At 41.7% G+C, this 19,870-nt stretch overlaps 1 protein-coding gene across 2 annotated transcripts in view; it reads right to left on the bottom strand.

Moving 5' to 3' along the window:
* Window positions 1-15,020, bottom strand: part of LOC105025386 (centrosomal protein of 120 kDa) — a 30,353-nt gene extending 15,333 nt beyond the window's left edge. The window contains exons 1-10 of one of the 2 annotated variants that reach the window (XM_010896019.4): window positions 14,570-15,020; window positions 7,908-8,064; window positions 7,603-7,717; window positions 4,826-4,970; window positions 4,216-4,364; window positions 3,869-4,066; window positions 3,459-3,683; window positions 3,134-3,350; window positions 2,412-2,592; window positions 2,010-2,159 (exon numbers count right to left, since the gene is read on the bottom strand). In XM_010896019.4, the coding sequence (XP_010894321.2) occupies window positions 2,010-2,159; window positions 2,412-2,592; window positions 3,134-3,350; window positions 3,459-3,683; window positions 3,869-4,066; window positions 4,216-4,364; window positions 4,826-4,970; window positions 7,603-7,717; window positions 7,908-8,064; window positions 14,570-14,618 (1,586 nt within the window). In that variant the 5' untranslated portion in view covers window positions 14,619-15,020. Of the gene's footprint in view, window positions 1-2,009; window positions 2,160-2,411; window positions 2,593-3,133; window positions 3,351-3,458; window positions 3,684-3,868; window positions 4,067-4,215; window positions 4,365-4,825; window positions 4,971-5,370; window positions 5,395-7,602; window positions 7,718-7,907; window positions 8,065-14,569 lie in introns of those variants that run through there. The other variant, XM_020052982.2, reaches the window with a different exon arrangement.
* Between the last annotated feature and the right edge of the window lie 4,850 nt (window positions 15,021-19,870).

Raw genomic sequence — 19,870 nt, 5'->3', positions numbered from 1 at the left:
TTCTTGTGACATGGCACACGACATCTACATAATAAGAATTAAGAAATATATAAAGCAAAAATATAACAATAATATTCCTAAGTGGAAACAAGAAACAAATTTAAAAAGCTAGGTGAAGCAGAAGGGCTGTCAGGTCCCTGTACAACCGAAGCAGGAGCTTGGTCCGCATTGCCGGCAGTAAGTCAGACTTGTTCCCAGTGCATGTTGGACTCCGGCAGGGCTGCCCTTTGTCACCGGTTCTGTTCGTAATTTTTATGGACAGAATTTCTAGGCGCAGCCAGGGGCCGGAGGGTGTCAGGTTTGGAGACCACACAATTTCGTCTCTGCTCTTTGCGGATGATGTTGTCGTGTTGGCCCCTTCTAACCAGGACCTTCAGCATGCACTGGGACGGTTTGCAGCCGAGTGTGAAGCGGTGGGGATGAAAATCAGTACCTCCAAATCCGAGGCCATGGTCCTCAGTCGGAAAAGGGTGGCTTGTCCACTTCAGGTTGGTGGAGAGTGCCTGCCTCAAGTGGAGGAGTTTAAGTATCTAGGGGTCTTGTTCACGAGTGAGGGAAGGATGGAACGGGAGATTGACAGACGGATCGGTGCAGCTTCTGCAGTAATGCAGTCGATGTATCGATCTGTCGTGGTGAAGAAAGAGCTGAGCCGCAAGGCGAAGCTCTCGATTTACCAGTCAATCTACGTTCCTACTCTCACCTATGGTCATGAGCTTTGGGTCATGACCGAAAGGACAAGATCCCGGATACAGGCGGCCGAAATGAGCTTTCTCCGCAGGGTGGCCGGGCGATCCCTTAGAGATAGGGTGAGAAGCTCGGTCACCCGGGAGGAGCTCAGAGTAGAGCCGCTGCTCCTCCACATCGAGAGGGGTCAGCTGAGGTGGCTTGGGCATCTTTTTCGGATGCCTCCGGAACGCCTTCCTGGGAAGGTGTTCCGGTCCCGTCCCACCGGGAGGAGACACCGGGTAAGACCTAGGACATGCTGGAGGGACTATGTCTCCCGGCTGGCCTGGGAACGCCTCGGTGTCCCCCCGGAAGAGCTGGAGGAAGTGTCTGGGGAGAGGGAAGTCTGGGCATCCCTGCTTAGACTGCTGCCCCCACGACCCGGCCCTGGATAAGCGGAAGATGATGGATGGATGGATAGGTGAAGCAACCTATCTTCACTTGAGGTTGAAGCTCACGCTCACCTTGATGACATCACAGCCAAAGAACAGAATCTGTGGGAAATAGTTCACTAGTGCCAGTTTGAATTCAGCCAATTCCATCGGCTGTTTGGGCAGTGTACAGTTTTAAAAAAATTATAATTACTGAATGCAGTTTGAAGTGTTTTAGTATAGTTTTCAGCTTGGAATGCAGCTTCGTTGTAGTGTAATGAACAGTTTCCATTCATGAATTCGGACGATGCTAAGAACACTAATTACAGCCTGGGACAGAGCTGAATAATGGATGGTTGGAAAAAATGACTGTGCATTCTGGAATAACTTTTGGTAAGTGAATTTTAGATAAGTATAATTTTTGGATGAAATATCCTTTTAACGTAAAGTACAACCCCAAAACCATATTTTGTATTTGATCCATTACTCCAGAAACGGTTTGGATGTCAGCCACGACAAACATTTAAAATATATCGCCTGTGCGATAGCAGCAAACAGAAGATTGCAGATGATAATTATTTTAAAGTTAATAGTTATGCTGGTATATTACCAGATATTATGAAAATTGGAATGTTCTATATCTTGAAAACTTGCAGAGATGCTAAACACTTTGTGGATAATTAAATAAACGACTCAAATATTGCTTTTGGGGGGAGCAAGCACAATAAAACAGGTATCAACAAGTCACAAAGCTTGTTTTTTGGAAACATAAAAAAGTAGGCAAAAATAAAAGCTGGATAATGATTTGACTAGATATATTAAATTTACCTTGTTAGTGCTATGGCAAAAACATTAGGTGCACTTCTTTGGATTTCATCAAGACATGGAAACTATATCCTGCATTTTAACCCTCACCTGAAGAAGGTATCCTGGAGTTGGTGAGGCAATGTGGCAAAGTCAAAGGCGCAGTATGACTGGGGCAGGAACACCTCCATGTTCCTCTTCACGTCCACCGGGGGGTTGGTCATGATGGGGGCGGCACTTCCAAAAAACTGGTAGGCATACCTGAAGATAAAAACAAATTGTAAAATGTTGGATATTTTGCAGTATTAAAGAGTGACTGGACAGGAACTGTAATTTTTAAGCAAACTCGTGTGAAGACAAACAGGCCTCAATAAACAGGGGAATTTAGGATTGACGTACCTAATTGAGAGAATAAAGGTTTATATTATTTCAATGTCAGCTTGGAGATTTTCAAGATGGAGCTCTTTTGGTACAAAGCAAAAACTTTATTATGCATTTCGAGTCCAACTCTACCTGAGCATGCAGCTTACGGTAAAACCCAGGTTTAGGTGGCGAATGCTACGAAGGTCCATGGAAAAACAGTAGTGATGTGACGAGGAGGGGATGGCTATCTTTGGTGCAGACACGCTGACTGAGGAAATGCCCCTCTCAGATTCATCCTCCACCGGAACAGGCGCAAGGACCAGACCAGTACCTAACAAGAAATTAGACAAGAAAACCACATATGACCGATTATTGCAATAAAGTAGCAATTGAGGACCTCCACGTGGGATAAACCTAATTACTTTTCTGATTTGTCACTGGCCTTAATATTGGGCTTAACAGGGGATAAATAATATTCAGTATAAAAAGCCCTTGAATGCCCACATCAGCAACAATCCACATTTTGACCTGAAGAACAATTCCTTTTGTTTATTCATCATTTAGATCCTTATCGAAGTATGATGTATAACCTTTGCCAAAACACTTGTAGAAGCAATAAAGCAAATTAAAATAGAGGGCACAAAAAAGGTCTGACCATTCTATTAAATGACAAAAAGAATGAGATATCCTCATTCATCAGAGCTGGATCCTAATCAAGAATGTCCGCTCTAGGACAGGAATTAATTGAAATTGTAATTCCACTGAGTAGGGCCTGAAAGAAAAGTGTGGTGGGGATGTTTAATGTGTTGTTTAATAAAACTGTCAAATCTTACTGCGAAAGACCTGGCACTCCCATTCAAACAAGCACCTACCAGTTGGGTCAGGCTGAGCCAGTGGAGCAGCTTCTTCCTGCAGGCTGTCAGCCTCACTCTCTGTGCAGGGGTTGGGAAGGGACTCGACAATGGATGCGGGGGCCTGAATATGGGGCTTTCTTTCAGGTGGGGGGGTGTGGTGGCTCTTTTCAGCAGGAGGAGATAGAGGAGGTGGGGCATGCGCTAACATCTCGGTCTTTAGTTGATCTCCTCCTACCTGATGAAAAATGCAAATTCATCACTTCCCAAAGTAAGCTTTGGCCATATGTATATGGTTAGGTCATGCCAATAAAGCAAGTTAAATTGAAAGAAATATTAAGATCACCTCAGCGGTGACAGCCTCCCTCCTGAGAATGACGGACACCCCCACAGTGGGTTGGAGCTCCAGGGGGAGGACAGGCAGGCTCTGCTTGGCTCGGTTCGGGGGCTGGAGGATGAAGGCCCCTTCCACTGTGGCCACCTGCTTCTGCAGATCCACACTGCTTTTGGCCAGGCCAGCCAGGGAGACCTCTGTGCTGCCCAGAGAATGATTCCCACAACAGAGGTGGACCTGCAACCAAATCCACAAAGAACTACCAGTTCAGATTTAATCAGATTCAGTAGATGCATTATTTCTGTCACTATACATAATAGGAGTTGAAAATCAAACAACAATAACAGGAGACTTGGTCAGCACTCATCAATGAGAATTATTTGTGTGAAATTAGTGCTAGACAGCACAACAGACAATGGCACCTGAAGACTGGGCTGTTGGCTGAGAAAGGCCCGTAGAACCGGATCACTACTGCGGATTCGGACCGAGGCCCTCTCCGGCTCAAAGCTGGGACTCATCAGGTTTTGGAAAGGTTCGCTGGTGATGTCATTACCCAGGAGAGCATAATAAAAAAAAAAATCTGAGCCTTCCCTGGCCAAATTCATTGTGCTGGGAATCAACTGAAACACACAAGCAGGAAAAAAACTTAATAAAAGTTAAGACACATTTAACAAAATTCCTCTTCTTGCTGTGGACTGCAATAAGTCTCAACCAATTCAAACTCAAATGCCCCACTAATAACTAATGTGTACATTTACAAAATTCTTACTTGTTCTAGCTTGGTAGCAAAGGCCACAGTAACAGACAAAACAAAGAAATCGGTGCAATGATCCTGAAGTCCAATCTGGTGGTATCCTTCATCCTCTTTTAGAACCGCCACTAGTTTCTCTGGCAAAAGGCTACTCAACACAGGAGAACCTATATAAAAACAGGACAAATATAGATGAATCTCTGAATCTGTGAAAGCAATATAATTAAACAATAAAGTATGAGGTAAGTGTAGAATACTGCAAATGTGACAACACTTTTTGCCTTGACATGGCATGTAGCACTCATTTATTGGCAATATACCACAAACCCACAAGATGCTATACTGCTATTAAAAACTGGTTAACAACTAAACTAAAGCAGTAAAAAAAATATATATATCACCGTATATGATCTCATATACCTCAGCTGTCAGCCAATAAGCAAACAGAATTTGAACAACCCAGTATATAATAATTATAATATATCTCTCACAGAACTATGGATGAAACCTAAACGGCATCTAATTTTCAATATAGTGCACTATTTTGTGTCAGAGCGATTTTGACCAAAGAGCATCAGGTAAGGCAAAGGGATTTAGTTTGGGACACAGTAATGTAGACAGGCCTTACCATGTCTTGGTGGGGCTTTTTTGGCCTTAAAATGTTCTGGTGTGAGCTCTGTTTGCTTTGTGTCATTCTCCAGTGCCATGGTGAGCAGAAGGGCTGGCTTCAACTTGGTGTACTTGCTGCTTAGTAAGGGAAACCATTTAGGAGCCTGTAGAGACAGAATTCATTTGACATTATAATCAATTAGCAGCTCTCCCAGACATCTTACAGTAGCATTACGGTTAACTGTCTTGCTTAAGAACGACAGGACAAATCTTTCACCTTGCCGACCTTGGGATTTGATCCAGCAACTTTACTGGTGAAATGCTCTAAACACTACCAGTCAATTAAACAAGTCTGTCATCAGAGTAATGAGAGACTTGTTTCCAAATAAATTTGGAATTTACCAAATACATTTATCTATAAAAGGTGACCAAGAACCCCATGGGCATTCTATCAGAGCGCCAGACTCTGAAAACCTGATTCTTTGTTCTATTTACACAAAAATCAAAACATTAGGCCTCAATGCCAAGCACGATATCTGGCGAAAACAAGGTACTGCTCATTACCTGGCTAATACCATCTTTACGATGAAGCAAGGTGGTACGAGCATCATGCTATTGGGATCATTCTCTGTCAAACTGAATACAGTGGAGAGAACAAGTATTTGATACACTGCCAATTCTGCAGGTTTTCCTACTTACAAAGCACGTAGAGGTCTGTAAATGGATGGGGGCCATGTATCGCAAGATCTTGGCCAACAACCTCCTTCCCTCAGTAAGAGCATTGAAGATGGGTCGTGGCTGGGTCTTCCAGCATGACAACGATCCGAAACACACAGCCAGGGCAACTAAGGAGTGGCTCCGTAAGAAGCATCTCAAGGTCCTGGAGTGGCCTAGCCAGTCTCCAGACCTGAACCCAATAGAAAATCTTTGGAGGAGTGTGCCAAAATCCCTGCTGCAGCGTGTGCATACCTGGTCAAGAACTACAGGAAACTTATGATCTCTGTAACTGCAAACAAAGGTTTCTGTACCAAATATTAAGTGCTGCTTTTCTGATGTATCAAATACTTATGTCATACAATAAAATGCGAATTAATTACTTAAAAATCATACAATGTGATTTTCTGGATTTTTGTTTTCGTCACTCACAGTTGAAGAGTACCTACGATAAAAATGACAGACTTCTACATGCTTTGTAAGTGGGAAAACCTGCAAAATCGGCAGTGTATCAAATACTTGTTCTCCCCAATGTATATGCAGGGAGCCCTGAAGATCACAGTTCACAGACTCTCCTCATTCTAACAACTTGAAAGGATCTGTAAGAAAGAATGGAGGAATATTTTCAAAAGCCCCTGTATAATGGTCCGCACAGGAATTTTACTAGGGGAAATGTTGCTGCCATCATGATCAGAATGCAAAGAAAAACAAATACATAAAAAAATTTTAATAATCATTTCATGAAAAAAATGTATTAGCCAATTAGTTTGAGCTGAGCTCTACTGTGGGAAATCCTCACCCAAGAACATACATGGGAAGCCAGGAAGGATGTGGCTTCACACCTATCAAGTCAGTCCAAATATAATTGGCAGAAATAAAACTCCCTAGTTATGTTGTACTTCTTTTGGGGCTAGTTTCCTAAATAGCCACAGCTAAAAGTTTCTTTCCCATGTGTTTTTTGCAGTCAGTGTTTTTTGCAGTCAGTTGTATGAAGTCAAGCCATTTTAGCAAGTTGGTAATGAAGAGGAGAATGGCATGGGTCACAAAAAGGGTTATTCAAAAACTTTTTTAATGTTTCCAATTGCTCACACAAGCACATTAGCCTACCACACAAAGTTTTATAAAGTTAATAGTGGTATTGCATTTTTTTGGTCACCAGTGATGTAGGTTATAAGTATGGTTTGTGTTAAAATGCTAGAAAAGTGGAGGCAGGTCTTATTTCCAGATTTTTTTTTTATGACTTAAATGTGAAAAGGATATATCCAAGGTGTTACGCTGCTATATTATTGTGCTGGGGGATATGAGGAATGCACTACTAACTTTTCTCAGTCTCCTCCAGTTTTACATTTTAGGAGGAGATGAGGTCCTGGTCCACACCTGCAGATTACGTGGTTTGGGGGGCCCGTTGCTGTCCCTGTCCTTGTCCACCTGGTCATACTTCTGACCTAGTCTAAAATCAAATAGACTCTGGATTTAGCCCAGAGAAATCTATTTATTATTCCAATTGGACTCTTAATATCTCACCCGGCACAGCCAGAAGAGGACTGGTCACCCCTCTGAGCCTGGGTCCTCTCTAGGTTTCTTCCTAAATGTTAGCATTTTTAGGGAGTTTTTCCTAGCCACTGAAATTCAACAGCACTGTTGTTTGCTCTTTGGGGTTTAAGGCCAGTTGTTTTGTAAAAGCACTTTGTGACAACTGCTAATGTAAAAAGGGCTTTATAAATAAATTTGATTGATTGATATATTGACAGAACAAACAGAATATGCGAACAAACAATAAAATGAATATACAGAAAATATACAGCTCCGGAAGAAATGAAGAGACCACTGCACCTTTTTCTTTCAAAAAAAGTTGAAAAGGAAGGTTTTGAATGAGGAGAAGAAGCGTTCAATTATGCAGTGGTATCATAATTCTAACCCTTCTGTTCCTCACTCAAAACCCTCCTTTTCAAATTGTTGGGAAAGGAAAGAAAAAGGTGCAGTGGTTTCTTAATTTTTTCCGGAGCTGGATATAGATGCAGAATTTACACAAGCCACAGTCATTTGACATACAGACTTTCAGCGAAGACCTAAGGATCTCACCTGTTTGATTTCTTGGACAGATCTTAAATCTAGAATAATATATCCAACACACTCTTTTGCAGACGTAGTAGTGTCAACAGCATAGCACTGTAGTTTAATGGGCGTGCGCTGGAGTCTGGGGATACAGAAAGAAAACATGGCAGGTTAGTAGACAACACCTGTGTTCATTACATAACCATTTGAAACAACTAAGTAGACATTACAATCTTAATTTACTTGTATGTACACCAGAAGTAGCAAGTAGCAATGTGCTTTGTAGCAACAGTATTCAAGATATAGGCTGTTTAATGTTAAATGTGAATAACCTGTGCTGGTGAAGGGTCCTGCGATCAAGTTCCCAGGCCAACTCTGTGCAGAATTGAGGCTGCTCCGTGTGAATAACAGGGTCTGTAGCCAGCTGTTCCCCATCAAACTTTGCCTGTACTACAAGGTTGTGGCGCTGGCTTTTTGGGAATTGACGACCTGGGAAAGGTAAAAATAGTTATTGAACAGGCTTGCTTGTATGTAATGTTATGTAGCATTTATGAATATGCTTAACTAACTAATGTTAACAAACCATAAGAAGCTTATCAGAATTACCACATTTACAGATACTTAGGATTTTGCTTGATGTAATGGTGCTGCTCGTAGCTAGCCTCACACAGCTGCCTGATCCCGCAAGCTTACACTTAAACACTACACGGATATCAGTCTGGTCACACTGCGATTCAAACTGTTTGGTCATTAGGCGGTTCCAATGGGCATGGAGCAAACTCAATTCAAATGTGATTGGATCTTCAACTAACCAAACCAATAACGCAAATGATGTAGTACCAAAACTTCATAATTCACAACAACAAACAATGTGCAAAAGCAATCAACAATGCAGAACAGTAAGTGTAGCTTATAACGTCTGAAAAAGCTTATTGCAGTCTTTATCACAAACATTTGGCCATCAAATGCACCTTAGCAAGTAAAATATTTGAAAACAGAAAATGTAAATAATGTTAATAGCATTAGGTGTAACATTGCTGAATATTCCTGGAAAATCCATTCGGATTAGTACTCATCCTCAGCTAGAACACAAAAACACCCATAATTCATGAAAGTGTGATGACTGGCTGGTTAGGCATTAATTTGTATAGCACATTTCATACACCATCATCTCAGTGTGCTTTACATTATCTGTCAGAAAAAGAAAAAACGAATGTCAGAAATACTAGAAATAAATTGAGCATAAAAAACAAAGCATACAAATAAAACATCACAATTAAAAGGGCAGAAATATTAGTAAACAATTAATAAAAGGCAGTGGCAAAAATTAAGGTTTTTAGTCTCGATTTAAAACTGAGTCAGCCCTATTAGACACAGAAAGCCAGCGCAGAAACCTAAGAATTGGTGTAATATGTTCAGCTTTCTCAGTTTTTGTTAGAACTCAGCCGGAGCGTTCTGAATGACCTACAATTTTCAGAGGTATTTTATAGAGACCAGTTAAACGCCATTACAGTAGTCCAACCTACTGGAGATAAGTGTGAATACGTTTTCTAGATCTTGTCTGGACATGAATCTTCTAACTCTTGCTATGTTTTTAATGTGATAGAGGCTGATGTTATTAACACAGCTTTCCAGTCTCTCTAGCAGTATTGTATAGTCTACTCTGTCAAACGCTACACTAAGGTACAATAACACAAGGATTTTCTTACAACCGTTTCCTAATAAATGGTGACGCTGAGTAAAATGTAAAGAAAAACATAATGCAATGATGTGAAAATCATAACCCTAACCCTATATTCAATAGAAAATAGTACAAAGACAACATACCAAATGCAGAAACTGAGAAACGTTAGTTTCTAGAAAAATATATACCCACTTATGATGCCAGCAACACGTTTAAAAAAGCAGGGACGGGGCAACAAAACTGTCCACCACTCTGTCAAATACTGTGGGGGCAAATAGTGCAACAATATAAGAAGAACGTTTCTCAATGTAAAATTGCAAAGATTTTAGGGATCTAAAATAATATCACGGTACATAATATCATTAAAAGATTCAGAGAATCCAGAGAAATCTCTGCACGCAAGGGACAAGGCCGAAAACAAATATTGGATGGCTGTGATCCTCAGGCGGCACTGCATTAAATTCTGTAGTGGAAATCATTGCATGTGCTCAGGAACACTTCCGAAAACCATTGTCTGTGAACACAGTGAGTCGCTGCATCTGCAAATTCAAGTAAAAACTCTATCATGCAAAGAAGAAGCAAAGAAGAGCCAGGCTGAAGTTTGCAAAAGACCATAAGGATTGGACAGTAGAGGAATGGAGTAAGGTCATCTTCTCTGACATGTCAAATTTTCAGCTTAGCCCAACAAATGGTTGTCTAATGGTTACAAGTAGATGGAGACCTGGAGAGGCTTACAACCACTGTGAAATTTGGTGGAGGATCGGTGATGATCTGGGGATGCTTCAGCAAGGCTGGAATCGGGCTGATTTGTATCATTAAATGATCATTAAACTTCTCACAGAGCTGTCAAACACTTCTCCCATGCGCTAGATATCCAAACGGATGGAAACATACATCATTTGCATGGTATTTTTTGAGACAATTCCAACATTGGCCTAAAAACCCCTTATTCAGATTTTGGAATCAATAGAATGTTATAAAAGATAATTGTCTATAAAAAAATTGCTATCAGGCTCAAATATTGCCGATCAGGCAATTACATAATAATTGCGACAGCCCTACCTGTGGTCAGACAAATCAAAACTACACTGCTCCAAAAAATTAAGGGAACACTTAAATCACACATCGGGTCTCGATGAAGGAAATATAATAAAAGATCAAAATCTCCACTGACTCCTGGAGCCAGGCCAGGGGTTGGGGCTCGTTCGCGAGCGCCTGGTGGCCGGGCCTTTCCCCATGGGGCCCGGCCGGGCCCAGCCCGAACGAGCGACATGGGGCCGCCCTCCCGTGGGCTCACCACCCACAGGAGGGACCATAAGGGGCCGGTGCAGAGAGGATCGGGCGGCAGTCGAAGGCGGGGGCCTAGACAACCCGATCCCTGGACACGGAAACTAGCTCTAGGGACGTGGAATGTCACCTCGCTGGCGGGGAAGGAGCTTGAGTTAGTGCGTGCGGTTGAGAGGTTCCGACTAGAGGTAGTTGGGATCACCTCTACGCACGGCTTGGGCTCTGGAACCACACTCCTTGAGAGAGGATAGACTCTTCACCACTCTGGAGTTGCCCATGGTGAGAGGCGGCGGGCTGGTGTGGGTTTGCTTATAGCTCCCCAGCTATGCCGCCATGTGTGTTTTGTTGATTTGGAGAAGGCATTCGACTGTGTCCCTCGCGGCATCCTGTGGAGGGTGCTTCGGGAATATGGGGTCCTGGGTCCTTTGCTAAGGGCTGTCAGGTCCCTGTACGACCAAAGCAGGAGCTTGGTCCGCATTGCCGGCAGTAAGTCAGACTTGTTCCCTGTCCATGTTGGACTACGGCAGGACTGCCCTTTGTCACCGGTTCTGTTCGTAATTTTTATGGACAGAATTTCTAGGCGCAGCCAGGGGCCGGAGGGTGTCAGGTTTGGGGACCACGCGATTTCGTCTCTGCTCTTTGCGGATGATGTTGTCGTGTTGGCCCCTTCAAGCCAGGACCTTCAGCATGCACTTGGACGGTTTGCAGCCGAGTGTGAAGCGGTGGGGATGAAAATCAGTACCTCCAAATCCAAGGCCATGGTCCTCAGTCGGAAAAGGGTGGCTTGCCCACTTCAGGTTGGTGGAGAGTGCCTGCCTCAAGTGGAGGAGTTTAAGTATCTAGGGGTCTTGTTCACGAGTGAGGGAAGGATGCAACGGGAGATTGACAGACGGATCGGTGCAGCTTCTGCAGTAATGCAGTCGATGTATCGATCTGTCGTGGTGAAGAAAGAGCTGAGCCGCAAGGCGAAGCTCTCGATTTACCAGTCAATCTACGTTCCTACTCTCACCTATGGTCATGAGCTTTGGGTCATGAACGAAAGGACAAGATCCCGGATACAGGCGGCCGAAATGAGCTTTCCCCGCAGGGTGGCTGGGTGATCCCTTAGAGATAGGGTGAGAAGCTCGGTCACCCGGGAGGAGCTCAGAGTAGAGCCGCTGCTCCTCCACATCGAGAGGGGTCAGCTGAGGTGGCTTGGGCATCTGTTTCGGATGCCTCCGGAACGCCTTCCTGGGAAGGTCCACTGTACATTGTGTAATTTGTTGAGAACAAAATTATGTAACTATGGTCAATGGAAACCAAAATCACCAATCGATTAATGGCCGGATTCAAACTCAACAATGAAAATAAAATTAAACAACTGAAATCACAGACTGTTCCAACTTGTGTGAATTTCATCAAGGCAACTCATAATACAACTCAGTAGTGTGTATGGCCCCCACGTGCCTGTATGCACTCCTGACAACGTCTGGGCATGCTCCTGATGAGACGGAGGATGGTGTATTGGGAGGATCTCATCCCAGACCTGGATCAGGGCATCAGTGAGCTCCTGGACAGTCCAGGGATGCTACTTGGCGACGTCAGATGCACCGATACATATCGTCCCAGAGGTTCTCAATTGGATTCAAGTCTGGGGAACGTGAGGGACAGTCAATGGCAATAATGCCTTCGTCATCCAGAAACAGCCTACACACTTTGGCCACGTGAGGCCTGGCATTGTCCTGCACCAGAAGGAACCAAGGGCCCACTGCACCAGCGTAAGATCTGATGATGGTTCTGAGGATTTCATCCTGGTACCTAACAACAGTCAGGGTACCGTTGGCTAGCACAAAGGAGCAGATACCGGTGCTGCTGCTGGGTTAATGCCCTTCTACGGCCATGTCCAGCTATCCTCGTGTAACGGCCCATCTTCTGGAATCTCCTCCATGCTCTTGAGACTGTACTGGGAGACACAGCAAACCTTCTTGCGACAGCATGTATGGATGTGCCATCCTGGAAGAGCTGAATTGCCTGTGCAACCTGAATGGGCTGCAGGTATCACCTCACCAGTAGAGACAAGGACACTAGCAAAACCGCTAAACTAGAGAAGAATCAGTCAGGAAAGATAGTGAGTGAGCAATTGTCAGTGGCCACCAACTGCAAAACAATTCTCTTTTTAGGGGTTGTCTTACGGTCGCCTCTCCAGTGCACCTGTTTTCACCTTCATTTGCACCAAAACAGGTGACATTAATTCACAATTGCTTATGCTTCCTAACTGGAAAGATTCATATCCAATGGCTTGGTGTTATACTGTGATGATTACTTGTTCTCTTCATTTTTTTTAGCAGTGTATTTTAACTAGATCTATCGTTAGGCAGCTAAAAATATATTGAAAAAAGCTTGTAGGCCGAGCTGGACAGCTTAAGATGTTGTACAGCTTCCATAAGTGTTGTATCATTAATTGCATTAAACTGTGCCACGCTTACCAAATTACTTTTGTTTGAATGTAATTGGGGGCACAGTATTTAGTGTTGTGGAGTTTCAAAATGTTATCCTTGAAAAAGGAGGCAGATTCATTGCATTTATTTGTGAAAAGGAGCTTAGGAGCTTTTGGAGCTGAGGGGTTTAACGACCTATCAACAGTAGTAAATAAGGTATGTGAATTGTCCATGTTTTGTCTAGCACCTCTCTGTTCTTAATTTAATGAACGTTTCCCTCTAGTTTTGTTTTTCCAAATTTACCCTCATCTTTCTGGTACTCTCTCTTCAGAGCTTTTTGCCATTAACTGTTTTAATCCTTGCAGATGCAATGGCATCAGTAACATTCAAAAGGTTCAAGCGCGGTTATCACATGAGTTTGGTGACAATGAGATAGCCTTCATAAAAAAAGTGCTTCAGAGTTGGCAATGGTATACTGTTTTTTAACAGTATGTGATCTAACATGGTTGTCAGGAAAACACAGAAATAATCAGATAAGGCAAGGTCAATCACAGCAACATTTGAAATCTTAAGGCTTTAGGATCAACTAGATCCAAAGTGTCTCATATATTATGCGAGGGCCCTTTTACACGTTGAGACAGCCCAAAAGTGTCTTAAGTGGTATAGTTGGATAGGGCCTAGTAGTTTAGCAAAGTTCTCAAGGAGATTTGTAGTGTTTTGGTTGGGGGAAAATGGTTCATAGCAGAACACTACAAGTGCATTTCAATACAGCACAAAATACACTACATATTCAACATATCCAAATTATGTCTGCATGCATTGATAACGTCAAACGGTAGCCGACTCCAAACTTAAGCCTACTCATCACCAGCAGACTGATACCCGTTTAGCGTTGAAATGTTAGCTTGCGTGATCAGACAGGTGTGCAAGGGTAGCTCGTAGAAGGCAACAATAAAGAATACACAAAACATACATACGTTTTCAGCATAAGTTAATATGATGAGCGCTTAATAGGTAGCTAGTTACATAAAAGTATTAATTTACAATACAGCGGAGTACAGTAGCTAGCCATGTAAACAGGCGCAGGCAGGGAGCGGATTTAGAATTCAGCACAGAAGCCTACGTAGTCATTAATACAGCCTAGGAGGTGGTTTAGTTATTGTGATTTAGTGAGTAGAAAACAAACATGCTGCACAGTAAAATCTATGGCCCAGACAAACTGCCGGTTGCTGAGCGCACACTACACTAGCTTGTTACTTGTAGGTAAAGTTATTCAACTTACGTCAACTACATGTAAACTAAACATAATGTAATATGGCAATGCCAGTTATCTAAAGTCACGTTAATCAGAAAACAGGGGAACGTTAGCGAAACTAGCCATCCAGCTAAGTACAGTAACAGTAAAATAACTGTGTAAGTTACCAGTATAATGGTTAACTAGTCTACAATACTGTAGTTAGCTGTAGCATACGTCAGCTACAATAAACACACATAGCTAGCACGCTAATACAGTAGCTAGCTAACTATGACGTTAAAAAAGGACTGATTAAATTTAATGACGTATCTTCTAGAAAGGACTCCACAAGTTCGATCAAATTAAACTTACCTTCTAGGATGGACACCACAATAAGAAGTTGGTCGGACTTCGATGCCATATTGACATTTGTATAACTACAACGTGACTTTACAGTTGGTAGTTAGCTACAGTACAGTAGCAGATATAAAACTTGCTTGATATCCGTAGGTTAATTTTTGTAATGTCAACTGTCTCGCGTAGATAAGTTGCTACATTTTCTTGGTATGTTAGGTTCACTCCACGGCGGTCAGTTGTAAGTTTCACTATAGAGTGTCCGTTGCATACCCGCTTTGTTGTTATTATTTGCCGCCACCCCTTTCGTTCAAACTCGAAAGTGTGGAAATGAGACATGGCTGTGTCAAAAGCTTACGCCCTCTAAGCAGTGCTAGTGGTTCTCAACTAGGGGTACTAGGACCCATGCGAGTACCTGGCCTATTCACAGGCCATAGGAGTAAAATGTACTTGCACTGTGACCGTGCTCCATCTGTAGTCCAGGCAGAGCAATATTCAGTTGTTGGGAGAGTAAATGAAAAGGTTAAGGTAAGATGGAACATTGATACAAATCGAAACATTGTAGCATATACCATAAACCCCCAAGATGCCTTATTTCAGGGGTGACAAACCGGTTCCACAGAGGGCGCAGTGTCTGCAGGTTTTTGGTTTTTCCTATAAATTGGTTCCCAATTCAGACCTAAACAACCAGGTGAGGGTAGAAACTAACTAATTAGTGACCTAATTAATTAATCAAGTACAAGGTGAGAGTGAAAACCTGCAGACACTTGGCCCTCCAAGGTTTGACAGTCCTACCTTATTGCAATTATAAACAGGTTACCATTGCAATTAGAGCAATAAAAAGCAGTAACACATTTATTAATATTTTAATAAACCATAGGGTTTGAACATTGAATGCTGATTGGCTGATATTTGTAGTATATGAGACAATGGTCGGTTTTAGGCATAAGTGACATAAGTGACAGGGCCCCTGACCACTAGGGAGCCCATGGACATTAGGAGACAGGGGGCTCCAAAATTCTAGGGCTGGCACTGTAGCACTTTTTACTGCTCTAATTGCACTGGTAACTGGATTTTAACAAAAATAAAGCATCTTGAGGGTTTGTGATATATTTCCCATATATTTAGGCAAAGCACTATATCTAGGCACTCAGTGATGCGTAGTGCCTAAGAATAGCTCTTAGCCAGGTTATTTTGGCCATATACCACACCCCCTTGTGCCTTATTGCTTACATGTACAGTACCAGTCAAGATTTGGAAACACTTATTCATTCAAGGTTTTTTCTTTTGTTTGACTATTGTTTGACACATTATATAATGATGGTGAATACATCAAAACTGTGAATTAACACATATGTAATCATCTAGTAACCCAAAAAGTATTAAAGAAGTTGTCCAGGGCCTTTGGAAAAAATATAGCCCCACAAAATCTACTACCATACTTCACAATGGGGATGAGGTATTTACATGGCTATGTATCTCTATGCCAAACCCACCTCTGGAGTTGGTTTCCCAAACGTTTTTTTTGGTCTAATTTAACCATAGAACCTGGTCCCATTGAAAGTTTCAGTAGTGTTTGGCAAACTGAAGGCGCTTGAGTTTGTTGTGTGATGACAGCAAAGGCTTTTTTTATGGCAACTCTCCCAAACAACATGTGTTTATGTAGTTGGCATCTGATTGTAGTTTTGGAGAATTTCTGAGCAATTCTCCAGCTGTGATCCTCCTGGACCATCCTCTGCATGGGGTCAATATAGACATGTTCTCTTCCAGGCCAATTGTTGCAGTTTTTCTCAATCGCTATGGTTAATTTTTTTCTTAACGTTCCCTAAACTGTAAGTACAATCGTCACGACTTTTTCATAGGACATCACAACACTATATGGCATATGTGCAAAATGGAGTAACTCATGTAGTAACAACATTTTATTCATGCTTCAAAACCTAGTTAGTGTGTCAGTAAATTGGACAGTGCCACCAAAATGCAAGGTTTGTGATGAAACGGTTGTGACGATTGTACTTACAGTTAAGAGGATGTTAAGAATGTTCCAAAAAATTAGCCAAAGTGATTGAGAAAAATTTGGTATTTTGTATGTTACAAGTGGGATGTGTTGATGTGTAATGAAGGCAAATGCAAGTACAAATGGCAATTCTAAATGTGCAATGAAGCCAAATTGAAGGTGCATGTGCAACTAAAATGTATAAATAGCAGCAATGAGGTTCCCGAGGTAGATACAGTGGATATAAACACCCCTGTTAAAATGACAGGTTTTTGTGATGTAAAAGAATGAGACAAAAATAAATCATGTCAGAATCTTTTCGACTTTTAATGTGACCTATAATGTGAAAAATTCAATTGAAAAACAAACTGAAATCTTCAAGGGGGAAAAATGAAAAATAAAAACCTTAAAAAAACCTGGTTGCATAAGTGTGCATGGCTTCACCAGAAGAAGATTCATGTTTTGGAATGGCCCAGCCAGAGCCCAGACCTGAATCCAACTGAACATCTGTGGGGTGATCTGAAGAGGGCTGTGCACAGGAGATGTCCTCGCAATCTGAAAGATTTGGAGAGCTTTTGCAAAGAAGAGTGGGCAAATATTGCCACGTCAAGATGTGCCATGCTAAGAGACTCCTTTTTTTTTTCTTTCAAAGATTTCAGTTTGTTTTTCAATTGAATTGTTCACATTATAGTTCACATTAAAGGTGGAAAAAGTTCTGACATGATTCATCTTTATCTCATTCTTTTGCATCACAAGAACCTGGCATTTTAACAGGGGTGTGTAGACTATTTATATCCACTGTATGTACATGTAGCAACTGAAAAACGTTGTTATCAGACTTTGAAAATAATTGTCAGAGAAAATTTACATTTTCACTTAGGGCTGTACTCACTTTTGTTGCCAGTGGTTTAGACATTAATGTCTGTGTCTCACTAATTTACATTTTAGCTAAGTGTAATTTCTTTAGTGTTGTCACATGAAAATATATAATCAAATATTTACAAAAATGTGAGGGGTGTACATATATATTACCTCCCAAATCAGGTAAGGCCCAGGGGAAGCTTATTCATGTCCTTTATAAAGGTTGAGAATATCGGTGGTTAAGAGCATTGGGCCAGAACATTTTTGATCTACCAAATCAGTGAGCCAACAAATAGAAAGATCTGCTGCCCTTTTAAACCATGTTTCCCAGGAATGTTTTGCCTCAAGTCAACATTTTCTCCATTAGATGCGGGGAGTAGTTTGAATGTGAGAAGTACAATTTTTTGGGGAATCGTGATTGGTTTGCTGTTTGTGTTCAGGTGAACTGAGAAACGCTCAGGGGGATTTTGTTACACTACTCTTAACCTTGTCTCCTGGCTATTGATGTGAAAAAATATTGTTTATTAGACTAGGCAGATTAAACTGTCAGGAAATAAATATAATAATAATTTCCAAAATCAAATGTATTTTATGAAGCCATTTTATATCAGCAGTTGTGACAAAGTGCTTCTACAGATACTCAACCTAAAACCCCAAAGTTCAATCAACAACATGAAATGTATGCACTTCTATGAAAACTCTAGCATGGTTTGAACCTAATAGGAAACCTTGAGAGGAGCCTCTGACTCTGAGTGGTGGCCTGTTTTCTTCTGGCTGTGCCAGGTGAAGATTATAAGAGTACATTACCTCTTTTGACCACAACAATCATTTTCAATGTTTCAATGACCAGTGGGTCAATACATGTGTGCTGTGTCCAGAGTTGTTAGGCTGAATGCAGATCATCGGCTAATGCTAGATCTGCAACACAACCAGATGGACTTTGGACAGGGACAGCAAGAAGTTGCACGCAAATTAGTCGTAAGGCGTGTTCCAAGGACTCAGGTCTTCCTAAGATTCATCAGAACACTAGAAAAATAAGGATTGTTTAGATCCAGTGGCGTCGTTATGAATTGCCCAGGATCTCAAATTGACCTAAAGAAATAGCCCCTGATCTGTTCATCTATAAATCTGACTTGTGCATTATGACAATGTAAATGTGTAGGCCGCTAGCGTGTACATCGACATTTTCCGCATGTACATTCAAAACCCTATACTTTCTCTCCCGGGTGGGGCGGGGGGTGGGCTAAGCACAGAATGTATTGTGATCCTAGCGACACCTCTGCTTAGATCCAAAGCAATTCCTCAGCATAGAATTAAGGCTGATTGAAGTCCCCAGCTTATCAACTATTACGGAGTAAAAACTAGGAACTCAGATGGGTGGGTCCGGAGACACTGTGGCCCGTCGTAAGGGGTCAGTGGGATGGTTAGGATGCGTCCTCCCTTGGTTTGGGGTAGAGGTCAGTCTTCTCAGTCGAACGCATAAACACCGGACTACAATTAATCATAGACCAAACTGAAGAGATTAGTCATTAGTAAATACTTAAAGGTTGAGTCTGATTCTGCGTCTCCCACATTATTCCACAGATAATTATAAAATAATGGAGCTCTATGGGAGCGCTGCCTCCAGCTGTTTGTTTAGAAGTTCTTGGTATAGTATCCATTATTTAGCACTAATTGAAGATTTTTGTGTCTTTTTAGGGTAGCTGGGGAGAAGAACATTTCAATAATCTAATTTGAACATATTTAATGGAAATGTACAGCTGTTTGTTGTATGCATAGTAGTGAAAATTAACATTGTGTTTTCAGACGACATCACCAAAGAGGCAGCATATATGGGGAAAATTATAGTGGTCCTAAAGTCTGATCGTAACTACTTCTCATAGCTATGCACACATGCAAACTGGTATCTTTTTGATTGATAGGATCTAAACCAGGCAACAATTTGTCCAGGTATACCAACATGGGGTTCCAATCTCTCCAAAATAATTTAGTGATCAATGATGTCGAAGGCAATGCAAGGTCAAGAAGCATGAGAACAGATGCAAAGCCTTAGTCAGATGCCATTGAAAGGTCATTTTCCACAAGAGCAGCTCCTTAAGCAGGTTTACACAGAATAGGGTCCAGTTGATAGGATGTTAATTGTAAACTGGTAGGTTTAGAGGTCATTACTGTTTCAGTGAATGTGTTGAGCGATACATGATTAAAAAGTTCAAGTGAGCCACAGATACGCTCCTTTAACCTATATACCAGTGGTTGGTTATAGATGATTACTGTGAAAGATGGATTCCATTCAGAACAATACGATACTTAAATGTTTTCATTTTGCATTACATTTCTCTTGAAGAAAGCATGAACCTGAATACAGACCAGATAACAGTTGTTGACCAGATACAGGCTTATCTCAATTCACATGTTTTATTCAAGTTATACTACATTTACCCTTTCTCATGACTGCCTAGGGT

Source organism: Esox lucius, chromosome 13 (assembly GCF_011004845.1).
Source record: "Esox lucius isolate fEsoLuc1 chromosome 13, fEsoLuc1.pri, whole genome shotgun sequence".
NCBI classification, from domain to species: Eukaryota; Metazoa; Chordata; class Actinopteri; order Esociformes; family Esocidae; genus Esox; species Esox lucius.
Note: the sequence above shows the minus strand (reverse complement) of the source record. Positions and strands in the feature narration are given on the sequence as shown.